Here is a 15096-nt window from a genome sequence, read left to right as displayed (position 1 = left end):
GAATAAACTTTTACCAGCAATCAACACAGTAATAATGGTGTTGGTTCTTAAAATATTGCATGTACTGGTCTAAATCACCAACAAGGTCAGAAAACCAAGCAGATCCATAAATCCCATTTGTTCAATCACAAAAAAGTTGCCAATATCAGGAATGTAAAGTAACAACATCTGAAATCCAAGTGCCCAACACAGGGACAGGCAACAAAGACTCTAGACAAGAAGACTAGTGAACTGTGGTATTTATTGACAAAGACAATGAGTTTACTTCTTCTTGGACACCCCAACGGTGCGACCGCGGCGGCCGGTGGTCTTCGTGTGCTGGCCACGCACACGCAGACTGTGAAGAGAAAGACGGCCTGTGAATTCCACTCATTTCCGCAAATACACCCCCAACCGAGACACACTGCTAATCTAGTACATGGCCTGGAAGAGCACAATAAGCAGCATATATGGCGTGATAGAAAACTAGTATTTTCTAGGAGTTCAATATTATTCAGAGAATTTAAGGATTGAATTCTCCTGCAAACGATCAGAAGCGGGAGTTTCAACAGTACCTGTGCTGCTTAAATTTATTGCAACTCCGATCACCCAGTATCACAGCTGCCCTTTCCAAATTTCACCTCGCTTTAAACAATCTTCAAGCATAATTTTGATTCAGAGCTAAGGCTAGAGGTACACATTACTTCAATTCTTTATTAAAATTCTAGCAGAATTAATTCTTACCCCCAGAAGTGTCTGAGACCACGATGAGCCCTGATCTTCTTCAGCCTCTCCAGATCTTCTCTCAGTTTGTTGTCCAAACCATTGGCAAGAATCTGTCAAAGCATTTATATAATTAAAGCAATGTAAAAATATGCTTTATAATACAATCAATTCTACGTAGCTCTGCTTAGTATACAAACATTGAGAGAACGAGGACTAAACTGTTTAAAATTTACTGTTTATTCCTCAATTCACATTAACACAAGATCACCTGTGCAGTTGGTCACCTTTAAAATAGGCAAAAAGGTGATGAGTGTAGAGCATACAGATAAACTAATTGTTCATGAAGGGCTATTTTATCAAATTACACCAACATACCTGGCTGTACTTGCCATCCTTGACATCCTTCTGCCTGTTGAGGAACCAGTCAGGGATTTTGTACTGGCGTGGGTTCTGCATAATTGTCACGACCCTTTCAACCTACCGGAAAAAAGTCAGGGTATTGTTTTAACAGATAATTGCGCCACGACATTGGAAGCTGCCAAGCTGTCAAACTATGATGCCTCAAATCGTACCTCATCCTCAGTTAATTCGCCAGCCCTCTTGTTAAGGTCAATATCGGCCTTCCTGAGAACGACATGGGCATATCGCCTACCGACGCCCTGCAAGGGATCCGAAACGTGAGATCTCTCTCTCGGTTTGTTACAAAATCCTTCGCATTTACACATCGTGCGGTTCGCAGTGGGCAGTCATTCGGCAACACGAACCTTGATGGCAGTGATGGCGAACGCGATCTTCCTCCTCCCGTCGATGTTCGTGTTAAGAACACGAAGGATGTGTTGAAACTTTTCAGGAATCACCAGAGACTAAAAAGGAATCAAAGCAAACACAATGACACATACACACAGCGAAACAGCCAAATTAGCCCAAGATATGGCAACGACTAAGTAAACCTGTGTAGGACACGTGAGTATTGTACTATGTTCAATTCCGGACAGTTGGAAGCAGGGGTAATAATTATAAATTAAAACGCATTTTTTTTGTAGGGGTTACTTATGCACTGTGCCGTAAAGCCAACTAAAGTGAGATCCCGCTTCATTACATTAAATGGAGGCGGCCTGACACTGCACCGAATTCATAGCCAACTATCTGAAGTACATTTCTTTGCATCGTAACTTCCTACAAAACTAATAATCAACAAAAATTGAAAATTACAATTTTGGGAACATTCTCATACTTTCATTCACATCGTAGGATTTCGTATAGGATGGATGAAACCAGATGTTTCATATTTCATACTACTGCCTAATTCTCACACTCACCATCTTGGAGGCAGATTCCGTTTCGAAGAGGAAGCGCACGACATCTCGCGACACAATTATATCATTTCAGAGGACTCATGCCGGAAGTGATTCCGTGCCGGGAAAGTGTTCGTGTGGAAACACCATTGTCCACTTTTTTTTATAATCGATGTTGTTTTTTTTTTGCAAGCTGCAACTTGTATTTGTTTAAGACATATGCGGACATCTGTGTAAGTTTAACGCGCCATTAGTTAGATGAATCATTAACTTCGGGTATTTCTTTTTTTAGTTTTCTCGGACGCTTGGACGGCGGTCGGTGACAGCAATGGCGGAGGCAGTAGAAACCAACTCTGGCTCGGATGTAAACACAGCTGTTAGCTCAACGGCGAATGTTATGGGATATTTACAAGACGAGGTATTTAACTTTTGTATTTCTTTTATTTACTGTTAAGTGTCACTAACGGTGTCATGCAATAAACAGTTGCTTTCGTTAAATGAAAATCGCTGATGTTAACTATCATATCAGTTTCATATCTGTTCATTTAGGTAATTTGTAAGTATTTACATCTTTTCTGGCTATATGAAAAATCGGAATATCTTGTCTGTGTAATTTATGTAGGTTGTAGTTGATTTATTTTTTTAATTTAAGGAATAGTTGGCTATTTTAGCGCATTTGACTTATACTATAGTAATAGTTGACCATATACTATAGTAAAAGTATGTAGGCAAGACGTCGCAAATAATTTGTATGAATTAAGTACCTGACAATATATTTCAAATTTTATGTAGATGAAATCTGAATATGAGGCGGTCCCAACTCTCCACCTGGGAGAATTAGATCTAACTACAGATGAATTCATCTTGGATGAAGTGGACAGTAAGTCTACCATATATTTCTCTGATAATTTGAAGTATGCTTGATTAATGTAGGTGACCAGTTTAGGTACTCAACGCATTTTTGTAGACGCTGAGTTCATGTTTTGTCTGCTTACAGTTCATATTCAAGCCAATCTTGAAGATGATTTGGTGAAAGAAGCACTGAAAACTGTGAGTCAGAACCTCATGTCTGCTTACATTTCCCAAATGCATTACTGTGACATAATGGATTACTGTAATATAGCCATTATGACCTTTGTAGGGTGTAGACCTCAGGCAGTACTCCAAGCAGGTGGAAACAGAACTGCAGCGCATTGAGCAGGCTTCAATCAAGGACTGTATCCTTAAAGTTTTTCCCACTAAAGGAAAGAGGATTCAGGGAATTTCACAACTTTTGTTATGTGATTGAGTGATTGAAATGATATGCATTAGATGTCATGTAAGAAGTACAATCTGTAACTCATCCTGTGCCAGACATTAAGGAAAGCCAGAATATTGCCTCTCTCCACAACCAGATCACAGCCTGTGATTCTATACTCGAGGTAGGAGAGTGTCTGAGATCTTTGTGTTATTCAGAAATGATGTGTGTGTATATATGTGTGGTCCAGGTATACATTACATTGTCCAGACCGAATGTCCCCACAATGTGATAGAAATCTGTTACTTTCACTTTGTAGGGACAATTGTTTGGTCCCCATAAAGGGACATTCAATTATATAAAATTTGTGACTGCAATAAAAAACAAAAAAAATCCAAAATACTTTTATTTTGTTTGGTTACTTATGGTTAAGTTTAGAGCTGGGTAGAGGATAAGGTTCTCATTGCTGGGATTAGTGTTTTGCCCATAGAAATGAATGGACGGTCCCCAGAAAGATATGATATGTGTGTGTTTGTATGATAAAGAGTTTTTTTTTTTGTGAAGGGGAACTGTAGGGAAAACAGTGGCTGTTGTTTAAGGTTTACACGGGCAGTTAAGAAAACACTGTGTAATTTCATCATGTTGATTACCATGTGTGCAGAACCGTTTCCTCTCACTTCTTTTGGCCAGCGCATGGAAGAAATGCTCAGTGGGTTCCAGAGTGACCTTTCCTCCATTAGCAGCGAGATCCAGACACTGCAGCAGCAGTCGGTCAGCATGAACGTGCGGCTGAAGAACCGCCAGGCCGTGCGGAGTCATCTCAGCCAGCTGGTGGACGAGCTGGTGGTGCCCAGCACCATGATCTCGTAAGGGAGACGCTCTGTTCGTGTGCAAGCAGTAACCATAGGACCGCATGAAGTGGATATCTGTGTGTCTGTATGTACTACACAAGTATTGCAAGGTTTATATATAATATTACTTGCATAGTAAATGTGTAGGCATGTATATATGCTGTATGTACATTGATTCATTTTGGTCCTTGAGTCCCAAATGCAACTCAGCCTTCCTTGTTCTTTTGGTTTGGTTCCTGTGTAATTGCAGAACTTGCAGTGCAGCAATAGCCAGCATTGCTCATCATGCTTTTCTACACCTCCCACTGTCATGGTTTCCAGGGTCATCCTGGACAGCCCTGTGACGGAACAAGAGTTCCTTGAACAGCTCCACGAGCTGAACAACAAGATCAACTTCGCCAAGGAGCTCAGCTTCCGTGAGACGTTGGCCTGCTCTGACATCCAGGACATTGTGGACCGTCTCAAGATCAAGGTGTTGATCCGCGAGGGATAATGGGATGGGAAGTAGAGACTCCAGTTAGCACAGCTGGACATTTCAAGTCTAGAAAGTAAAAATCCAGACTAAGATTTTGTTTTAACCAACCAGTTGAGGCCTCTGTGACTGTGACACTTTATACTTAACTGGATGGTTGCATCAAAACTGTGGTCTGGATTTTTACTTTCTGGACTTGAAATGTCCACCGCTGCCAGTTAGAAGGATGAACTGTGATCAGCTGGGCTGGGGGGGGGGGGGTTGTAACGTGGATGTTATGGAACAGATATGGAGAATTAATAGTTCAATCATTCTTTTGTATATCAGGCTGTCACAAAAATCCGGGAATTCATCTTGCAGAAGATTTACTCCTTTAGAAAACCCATGACCAACTATCAGATTCCACAGAATACTCTTCTGAAGTACAGGTAACAGCCACCAGCAAGCATCTGTCTCAGCCGGAGTCACAATTTACCCTAACCTTAACTCCAACTCTTATCTATTTTAAATTAAACTCGCCTCCTGTACTTCCTGCATGCCAGTGCATAACCCGCTAACTACACATGTCATTTTTCACAATTCACTTTTTCATGGAGGTTCTTCTACCAGTTTTTGCTGGCGAACGAGAGGCAGGTAGCTAAAGAAATCCGAGACGAATACGTGGGCACCATGAGCAGGATCTACTACAGTTACTTCAAGTCCTACAGTGGAAGGCTGATGAAAGTGCAGGTGAGGAGGGTGGGGGGCACGGACGAGAGGTGAAGAGCGAGAGCTAGGGCTGCACAGCACTGAAAAGAATTCACATCAAAATATTTAACATTTTTGTGATAAATATTTCAACTGTAAAAATAAAAAATGTAAAAATTTGTCAGATAAGTTGGTGATATTTGGTGCATGTTCTGCACGTGCCAGCAAATCATCTGTTTTGGTTCAATATTGTCTCTATGGAATCCAAAATATTTCTATACAGCGCTTTTCTCATCAGTCATATTGTTGAATTTCTCACAACAACAAGGATGAAAATGATTTTGATTTGTCTGAGAGCGTACAGAGTGCGCATGAAAGAACAGCGGCCGGAAACTTTATGCTGGTTTTGTGATACATACTAGATGATCATTAAAATTACAAAGTTTGCTGTTCTTGTCTTTGACCGGGTAAAAATGTATTAGCATAATTTATCAATGGTCTCAGCCCAGCTGACCTTCTGATGTGTATAACAGTCCTTGTGATGTGTATAACATACAATGTCGATATTATATAATGATGCTACATTATATAATAACGAAATGCAACAAATTTTCATCACATACTGCGGTATTACACAATGTGTTGTAACATCTTGTTAGAATGCATTATTTACATAACACTGTACTACATAATCAAAAATGATAAAAATTATAGCCTACATTATAATTTCATATCACAACATGAAACTATTATTATTATTATTATTATCATTATTATAATGTATTTTTATGATCCACCTCGGGTAACTTTTGTGCCTCTGTGGCAGAATAGTAGACAAAATAATTTGTTAGTTTTTAAATGTTGTTTTCAGTCAGTTTGAGTTCGGACGAGCTTCATCTGACTCTTACGATCTTCTGTGTGTTGACAGTATGAGGAAGTGGCAGATAAAGACGACCTGATGGGCGTGGAGGACACGGCTAAGAAGGATATCCTTCACCCTGGGGCACCGCAGGGCACACGCTCTGTTTTAGTGCCGGGTTCCCACCTGTCTTTCGTGTACCTGTGGTCTATAACCAAGTCATTGACCTTGACCTTGCTGCACGCTTCTTCTCCAAACCTTCCTTGAAGAGCAGGAACACCATTTTCACTCTGGGCCAGCGGGGGGCGATACTGAGCCCAACAGAGCTGGAGGGGCCTATCCTCATCCCCCACACGGCCCAGAGAGGAGACTGCAGGGTAAGAATACAGATCATCTCTCCTACCCTCAGCTATTTGCAAGAGATCGCTGTCAATCACAGGCCTGGTGGCGGCAATTTCCTTCAGAAACAGCCTTCAGAGATACTTCCACCACAGTGATTACAATTATCCCACATACACACTGCTTCGTTGTGCACAAAGCTGTCAGTCAGCACTTCCTAATGATATTTCTTTAGGAATGTCTAGGAATAAGTTTGACAAACACATGACATGAAGTCAAAATAGCAGCAAATGAGTTTGGTCATTTTTCTCATTAGTCTGCTCTGATCTTGCACATGACACACAGAAGAGTTTGAAGTCCCCATAGTTAACGCCCCCCGTGCTTTCAGTACCCCTACGAGACGCTGTTCCGCAGCCAGCACTACGCGCTGCTGGACAACGGCTGCCGGGAGTTCCTCTTCCTGTCCGACTTCTTCATGGTGGCAGGCAACTCTGCACTGGACCTCTTCAACTGCATCATGGGAAAGACTCTCAGCATGTTCCTGGTAGGAGGATCCCGTTCCTTGCGGTGCTGAATTAATCCTTGATAAATACCCCTTATGATGGAGAGCAAAAGCTAGGAAGGCATCTGTCTGTAAAAGCACTGTGATGATGATGATGAGGTGCACAGTGATGACGAAGGCTAAAAGCTGCCAGTGGTGGTTGACATATTCTTAGCACCTTCCTCTCTCTCGGACCCCCCTCTCCCCAGAAAAGCATGTCCACTTACGTGTCGGATTGCTACGACAGCATCGCTATATTCCTGTGCATCCACATCATCCTTCGCTTCAAGGCCATCACAGCCAAGAGGAACATCCCTGCTCTAGACAAGTCAGTGCCTGAACACCGTGTGTTTGGTGCGTGGCTGCTTCCTAGTGCAGCGATCCCTCATGGCTCTCTCCCGGAGCAGGTACTGGGAGGCCGTGCTGGAGCTTCTGTGGCCGAGGTTTGAGATGATCCTGGAGATGAATATCCAGAGCATCCGTGACACCGACCCACAGAAGCTGGGCGTTCTGGACACCAGGCCTCACTACGTCAGTATCAATACTCGCTACATTTATTCATACTGTATTTGTATATTCCTCCATTCCATGAATTCCTTTCCTAGGCTGATGCCTCTCTATGTTCCCTGAATACTATATTACACTTCTGATCCTTGAATAGTCTTACTAGGTTCTTGCTGTTAGAAGTTGTTGTGTAGCTTCTGCTGTAATACTGCTTACGCCCATACCTGAGCATTCATTGGGAGCTCAGCCTTGCTCCATTTATGGCTAGTTGACTCTCCTGACTGCATGCATGTTTGCAGCGTGTTATTTGCCTCGTTTTGGGCAAAAGTGCCTGCTAAATATGTAACTGTAAATGTATACAGCTCACGATGTATTTATATTCAAACACCAAACTTGATACGTTTCCCTGTCCTCCCTAAATATAATACTTGAAATCAAACCTCAGATATCAGTATATATACTGCACACACACTGCACTCTGCATTTGTATTTGCTATGTCAGTATGTACTACAGTATGTACTACAGTATGTACTACGCTCAGCATGGGCTCAGCATACACTCCAGCCCTCGAAACATCTTTACACACTGCTACAGCGTTGGGCTAACATGCCGATCCACACTCTCTCTTCCAGATCACGCGCCGCTATGCTGAGTTCTCATCTGCCATCGTCAGCATCAACCAGACGTTTCCTAATGAGAGGACCAACTCACTGCTTGGTCAGCTGCAGGTACGTCACTGTTCATTTGGGGGTGAAACTCGACACCCTAGACCTTTGTACAGCAGTGTGGTGTTACCGCTCTGACCTACGCAGCTTTTTTTTAGTGAAACCCAAACCTCTGCAGTGGCTGATTGTAGATTCAGCCTCACAACCTCACCAAGCCATGCAAATTCATAGCCAATTTGTTCAGTATTAAACACTGTCAAAGTTTCATTCATGAAATTCAAATAGGGGATTTAGTTACAGTGCAGTGATAATTTGAGCATTGTTTTTTTTTTTTTAAAGGTTGAAGTAGAGAACTTTGTCCTGAAGATGGCAGCAGAGTTCCCCTCCAGGCGGGACCAGCTCATTTTCCTCATCAACAACTATGACATGATGCTCAGTGTTCTCATGGTGACCTATAGCTTGTGAACCTCGTTTGTTTATACTAATAAATTAGATAATCTGAAATACTTGTTTTACATTACAGCTCATATAATGTCTTCTATAAATCAAATGGATATCAATGTAATTCATGCTTCTGTTATAGCTTGAGCAGAATGCAGAAGAAAAGTGTAATTAATGGTGTATTACATTATTATAGGTGGATAAGGCATTGAGTAAATGGTGTAGGGAGTGTATTCACAATGATAAGGCCTCATGGTCGGTATCCTCATGGTCTCTGCATATATTTATATGTTGGCCTCTCTGTCCTCTGTGTCTATCAGGAGAGAGCAGCCGACGACAGTAAAGAGGTGGAGGGTTTCCAGCAGCTTCTTTTGGCCAGAACACAGGTAAGATGGGTGAGCTTGGCAGGGTGGCGCCCCCTTCAGGCTTCATCAGTACTGCAGATCTTGACAGTTGAATAGTAATGCATTTGTCCAGTAATGAAACTGTGAGATTTGATTATATCAGACAGCTGCTGTAGCATAGGAAATTCTAACTGAATCGTTTTACTGTCCACAGTTTAGGTGAGCCACTGAACAACAAAGGCTGTGAATGCAAACAAAAGTCTTGATCTTGTTGCTTTGTGTCTGTGATATTTTGCGGTAGGAGTTCATCGAGGAGATCCTGTCCCCTCCATTCGGGGGAATGATTGCCTTTGTGAAGGAGAGTGAGGCTTTGATGGAGAAGGGACAGCTGGACAGACTGAAGAATGATGAAGGTGAGGCCGTGATGGGAGGTGGCACATGGAGTGACTCTCTGTCATGGCCGCCCCTGGCATGAACTCCTACACAGTGTTCATTAATGAATAAGATGCTGATGTCGAGCTTCTCGCTCCTGTTCACACGCCTTCATCGGCTCTCCTGCGCTGTCCCTCCCTGCTCCGACCCAGCCCGCATCACCCAGCTGATCAGGGGCTTCTCCAGCACCTGGAAGCAGTCTGTGGAGGCTCTCAGCCAGGACGTCATGAGGTCCTTCACCAACTTCAAGAACGGCACCAGCATCATACAGGTCCTTCCCAAAGCCTCTGCTGAAATCTTATAGAAAATCATAAAAAATATCTATAGCCACATATACCATGTTGTACATTTTACCAAAGTGCTTATCCATAATAGGGTCGTGTGTGTACAAAAAAGACATTTAAAAAGTCTATCTTTAAAGAAAGAAACAGCAATCAATGATACTTGTACAGGGAGGTTCATCTCCTACAACATATCTGTTGTGTGCTGCAAATAGGGTTGCAAAGGGATGGAAAATTTCTTGTAAATTTCTGTAATCATTTTCTAAACTTTCCATGGGAATTTAAGATGGGTAATTTTGGAAATATTGAACTTGGTGGACGTCTGAACAGGCTGTCAGATACAAATAAACAGGCAAATAAAGCAAACTTTATGAATAATACAATGCAGAATATGACTTATAAGCATTGTGTTTTGATGCAGATGCTTATTTCGGGGTATTTTTACACACATAATCACACAAGTACTTGGTTACACAATGATATAGTTATTAGTGCCATCAAGATTTTTTTTTCAGCTACGTTTAAGTTCCCTGCCATAGGCTAACCTGCAATTTTGCAAACTTCCAGTTTATTCCCATTAATTCACATATATTCCTGTTGTTATTATTATCCATATTTTCATATATTTAATAAATTTCCATTAATTCCCGTGGAAAGTTTCCAGCTTTGAAAGTTCCCAGAATTTTCCAACCCTAGTAACAAAAGCAGCCACTTTCATGGGAAATTGGACAAAGGAGGCTCCTCACTCTGCCTGTTGTGTTGTCACCAACTAGTCCATTTTATTTTTAAGATTATGTTGCAGGCTACTACAATCCTTTGTTTTTTTTTCTCAAACTATATGTCTGTCCACCAGGGGGCGCTAACTCAGCTTATCCAGTACTACCATGGTTTCCACAAGGTCCTCTCGCAGCCCACTTTCCGTAGCCTGGCCGTTCGCTCGGAGCTCATCAATCTTCACCACCTCATGGTCGAGGTCAAGAAGCACAAGCCCAACTTCTGAATAATATTTTGCTGGGGTGAAGCATTTTGAATAAGATATTAACGGAAAAGTGAAGATACGTATCTTAATACCCGTGGGAGAACCAATCTACTGCTGTAATCCGCAAATGGACTTTACCAGTGTGTATCTCCATTTCTCACCTATGTATTATGTTCTGTGTATTTACTGTCCATAAGAAAAATCAGTGCAGTGCAGTTCATGGTGCAAAGGAATTTAATGTCATTCCAATAAGAAAATAACATTCATTGATATGTTTGAGTGGTGTTTGATTTAGAAGAAATGAAGAGGAAGTATGAGATCAGATAAGGAGGAAAACTGGAATTTTTTTGTATTTATGGATATAATATAATTGGCAATTTACTCACAGAAAGTACAAGTTCCACAGTATGTGTTTGACTGCGCTTTAATAATTGTGTTTTGAAAGAAAGGGGGTGATGCCATTGGTCAGCTGTTGCATGGTCATACTTGCACATGTGCTGAGAGTTTTCCTGGAGCTGTGTGTCGTGGGGGTGTGGTGGTTAAATTTCAGTATGGCATTGAAGCAATACATAATAAAGGCACTGCGGTGGGTTGGTGCCCCATCATGGGTTATTCCTTTCCAAGTGCCCTTGGCTTGCAGGACAGGCTCTGGACCCCCGGTATGGATGCATGCATGGATGGATGGATGGATAATAAGGACATTCCATTTAGTGTTGTGTCTTGTCATAAATCTATGCTTTTGACAACATTATTTAAAAAAATAACTGACTGGTAGACTCGTACCATTTGTTGTGGGACTGTCACTCATTCTGTTAATTGGAATGCTCGATTAAACCTTGTTAGAGAGAGAATTGATTGGTGTACTTTTGTATTTTTAAATGGAAAATACTTTTTGATTCCATTAAAGCAAGCAGAGGTCTGCCCCCTGAAAGTCAATGGTGTTGAAAATAGGCCAACTCAGAGCTTTTGCCATTCTGAGCTATTTGGAAATTTGGGGTCAGCTGGATTATCTTTAGGGAAGGGGCATGGACGGTGGGGGCATTCAAATAGGGAAAAAACAAAGGCTGTCATCAAGTTTTTATGGATACAGAAGTGCATTGCATTCAAAAAAGAAAAAAAATCAGACTCCTTATCTTGTAATTATGACTTACTATCTCGTAATTAGGTATTTCCTTGTCCGCCACAGTGTCCCCCAAACAGGACACAGCACACTAGGGTTGCCTTCTGATACTGTACTGTGGAATTGAACAAGAATGTCAGTGTCTGACTTGCATTCCGCCTCAACACTCTTATCTATTGAAGGATGAAGTCAGAGTGTGTCACCCTAATCCCCATGCTTAGCAGGTTCCTTACAATAAAGCATTATGTTGTGTACAGCATGCAAAATTTTTGAGACTACACAGCAATTGTGGGGTGTAGTAAGGATGTACAGGAGGGGGAGTACAGGAGCCTGGTGGAGGACTTTGTGAGATGGTGCAGGTCAAACCATCTGCAACTGAACACCTTAAAGTTTAAAGAGATGGTGGTGGACTTCAGGAGGTTCAGGCCCCCTCTGTCACCGGACTCTACCGAGGGGGTCCACGTGGAAGTAGTCAGGACCTAGAAGTACCTGGGACTAGAGCTGTACGCCAAACTGGACTGGTCAGCAAACACAGAGGCGCTCTATAAGAACAACCAAGGCCGGCTCTATTTCCTGAGGAGCAGGAAACTGCTGCTGATGTTCTCCCAGTTGGTCATTGCCAGTGTTCTCTTCTATGCTGTGGTCTGCTGGGCATGCAGTATCAGGAAAAGGAACATCAAGCGACTGGACAGGCTGGTGAGGAGAGCTGGCTGTGTGGTTGGCAAAGAGTGGGACTCTGTCACATCAGTGGCAGAGAGAAGGATCCTTAACAAACTTCTGAGCATCATGGACAATGACAATCACCCTTTGCACAGCATAGTCTCCAGGCAGAGGGGTCTGTTTAGTGGCAGACTGCGGTCGCTGTTCTTCTGAGACTGAAGACCTCTTTTGTCCCTCAGGTAAGTCTGTCTGTGTGAAATTCATCACTATCAGCGGGTGATCATTAGAACCGATTTTTTTTTCTTTTTCTGTACAAATTAAAGCACTGAACTGTAACTCAAATACGCTATAATACAGTACTGTGTTTAAAATATAGCTTATTGTGGTTTTGCTGCTGCATCTCATTTGCTCATTTTAGCTGTTTATCATAAGCTTTTAGTCTTTATTTTTCATTAAGAGAAAATTACTTTCTTTTTCCCGTCATGTTTTCTGTGCTGGCAGCAGGTAGCTAGACAGAAGCAGACGAGTTGCTGCCAGGCAAAGTGGGGCTATCAAAAAAAGAATTATCGTAGTTTAATTTTTCCATATAAGATAAGATAAGATAAGTTAAGATTGCCTTTATTAGTCCCACGGGTGGGAAATTTGCGTTTTACAGCAGCAAAGTGGACAGTGCAGCAGAAATAAGCAGAATGCAGAAAAAAAAATCAAGTATCAAACAATAGAAATAAGAAATATAAATAAAATACAATACAATATATACAATACAATACAATACAATACAATACAATACAAGATGGTATGTGCTTAGTGTTTGTTGTGAAGTCTGATGGCAGATGGAAGAAAAGACCTGCGGTATCTCTCTGTCGCACACCTTGGATGCACCAGTCTGTCGCTGATGGAGCTGCTCAGTACTGATAGTGTGTCCTGTGAGGGGTGGGAGATGTCCTCCAACAGGGAATGTAGCTTAGCCAACATTCTCCTGTCGCTCACCACCTCCACTGAGTCAAGGGGACCTCCCAAGACAGAGCTGGCTTTTTTAATCAGCCTGTTCAGTTTTCTCCTCTCCCCAGTAGAGATGCTGCTGCCCCAGCAGACCACAGCATAGAAGATAACTGACGCCACCACAGAATCATAAAAGGTCTTCAGGAGTGGCCCTTGAACTCCAAAGGACCTCAGTCTGCGTAGCAGATACAATCTGCTCTGACCTTTACTGTAAATAGCATTAGTATTGTGGGTCCAGTCCAGTTTGTTGTTCAGATGAACACCCAGATATGTTGCCATGTATATAAAAAAAAAAACTAAAATGAAAATTGCAAGCGGACTACTATTACTATATGCAAATTATTTAAACAGTATTTGTCCCAAGCTTTTTGATCCATATAAGCCTTTGATCACTATAACCATGATCACTAAGAGGTTTACACTGTATTCTTCCATCCATCCATTTTCCAAACCGCTTATCCTACTGGGTCGCGGGAGGTCCGGAGCCTATCCCAGAAGCAATGGGCATGAGGCAGGGAACAACCCAGGATGGGGGGCCAGCCCCGCAGGGCACATTCACACACCATTCACTCACACACGCACACCTATGGGCAATTTAGCAACTCCAATTAGCCTCAGCATGTTTTTGGACTGTGGGGGGAAACCGGAGTACAACTGAACTGCATAACAATTGAAAAAACGTCTAATACACTGATTGTGTATAGAGCCCATAATTTTTGTGCTACCCCGCTGCCTGTCGGTACTTATGCAGTTTCACGGAAAAGGGTTGGGCTGTATCACACAGGAGGATCGAAACAAACAGGGCAGGACAACATGGGTATTTTGTTTATGCACCTACTTCCCCATTCATTACATTTTTCCGCAGTTTCACTGAAGCACAGTACATTTTCCATGGTACCATAAGCCAAACATCGTGTTCACCATCCAACAAAGTTTAACAAATAACAGAAGCTGGTTTGTCAACTCTCATGTATCTGGCGTGACATCATGCTCACGCTTTCAGGTTCTCTCCCTTACACAAGAAATCTTATGGCAAATATTTATTGTTATATTATAAACCTAACATTAGCTACAGTACATCTAAACTGTTGGGGTAGTTTGCAAACCCTACAGACTATTTAGACGGTAATAAATCAGTCACATACATGTAAATGTGCGCGCAGACTTGTCACAAATTGAAAGTCTCACACCAGCCAGCTGTCAAAAACTGGTGTAGCAAGGTCCGGGCGCAGCGCGTGAATATCAGTAACAGAATACTGTATCGGCAGTATTAAATAAAGACAAGGGACAGCCATACATGTGGATGTTACTTTATTTGTTGCATATGGGGCGCCGTTTGTAAAGATAGCAAACATTTTTGTACTTGCCACTTTTTCAACATTTAGTGCAATTTTCTGACATTTAGGTAGAAGTCAATGGTGTTGTGGATCATCAGGTTTTTTTGCTGTGTAAATTATGTTTAAAATTGTTCATCATATGTAAATATAAGTGGTTAGTCTATATATAAATATTAAATGTAAATGTTAAATATAAATGTTAAATGTAAATATAAATATAAATGTTAAATATAAATGTTACATACAATTGCACTAAATGTTGAAAAAGTGGCAAGTACAAAAATGTTTGCTATCTTTACAAACGGCGCCCCATAATCGGCACTCGCCATGCAGACTGTTGTTAA

General features: G+C 41.8%; 2 protein-coding genes across 2 annotated transcripts; one reads left to right on the top strand and one right to left on the bottom strand.

Moving 5' to 3' along the window:
- Nucleotides 1–224: 224 nt before the first annotated feature.
- On the bottom strand, nucleotides 225–2133 carry rps18 (ribosomal protein S18). Its single transcript, XM_048993350.1, has 6 exons — nucleotides 2025–2133; nucleotides 1470–1568; nucleotides 1278–1364; nucleotides 1081–1182; nucleotides 724–815; nucleotides 225–337 (listed from the first exon to the last, which is right to left on the bottom strand). The coding sequence occupies exons 1-6, from the start codon at nucleotides 2025–2027 to the stop codon at nucleotides 262–264; spliced, it is 459 nt and encodes a 152-aa protein (XP_048849307.1). The 5' UTR covers nucleotides 2028–2133; the 3' UTR covers nucleotides 225–261.
- vps52 (VPS52 subunit of GARP complex) lies at nucleotides 2129–11484 on the top strand. Its single transcript, XM_048993273.1, has 20 exons — nucleotides 2129–2418; nucleotides 2793–2880; nucleotides 2998–3050; nucleotides 3142–3217; nucleotides 3354–3421; nucleotides 3928–4103; nucleotides 4410–4560; nucleotides 4888–4988; nucleotides 5157–5289; nucleotides 6176–6233; nucleotides 6350–6483; nucleotides 6834–6989; nucleotides 7196–7314; nucleotides 7394–7517; nucleotides 8124–8219; nucleotides 8496–8603; nucleotides 8918–8983; nucleotides 9243–9354; nucleotides 9526–9644; nucleotides 10508–11484. Exons 1-20 carry the CDS (start codon nucleotides 2329–2331, stop codon nucleotides 10652–10654), a joined length of 2175 nt encoding a protein of 724 aa, XP_048849230.1. The 5' UTR covers nucleotides 2129–2328; the 3' UTR covers nucleotides 10655–11484.
- Nucleotides 11485–15096: the final 3612 nt, after the last annotated feature.

This window comes from Brienomyrus brachyistius, chromosome 23 (genome assembly GCF_023856365.1).
Source record: "Brienomyrus brachyistius isolate T26 chromosome 23, BBRACH_0.4, whole genome shotgun sequence".
Classification (NCBI taxonomy): Eukaryota; Metazoa; Chordata; class Actinopteri; order Osteoglossiformes; family Mormyridae; genus Brienomyrus; species Brienomyrus brachyistius.
This window is presented reverse-complemented; position numbering and strand designations above follow the sequence as displayed.

Excerpts from the sequence above, each read along its gene's own strand:
- rps18 (XM_048993350.1), bottom strand. Across the intron at positions 1,365-1,469 it reads TCGCCATCACTGCCATCAAG|GGCGTCGGTAGGCGATATGC; the intron begins GTTCGTGTTGCC and ends GATCCCTTGCAG. Across the intron at positions 338-723 it reads GGTCTCAGACACTTCTGGGG|TCTGCGTGTGCGTGGCCAGC; the intron begins GTAAGAATTAAT and ends TTCTCTTCACAG.
- vps52 (XM_048993273.1), top strand. The coding sequence starts at position 2,329 with ATGGCGGAGGCAGTAGAAACCAACTCTGGCTCGGATGTAAACACAGCT. Across the intron at positions 7,315-7,393 it reads AACATCCCTGCTCTAGACAA|GTACTGGGAGGCCGTGCTGG; the intron begins GTCAGTGCCTGA and ends CTCCCGGAGCAG. Across the intron at positions 8,604-8,917 it reads TGATGCTCAGTGTTCTCATG|GAGAGAGCAGCCGACGACAG; the intron begins GTGACCTATAGC and ends TGTGTCTATCAG.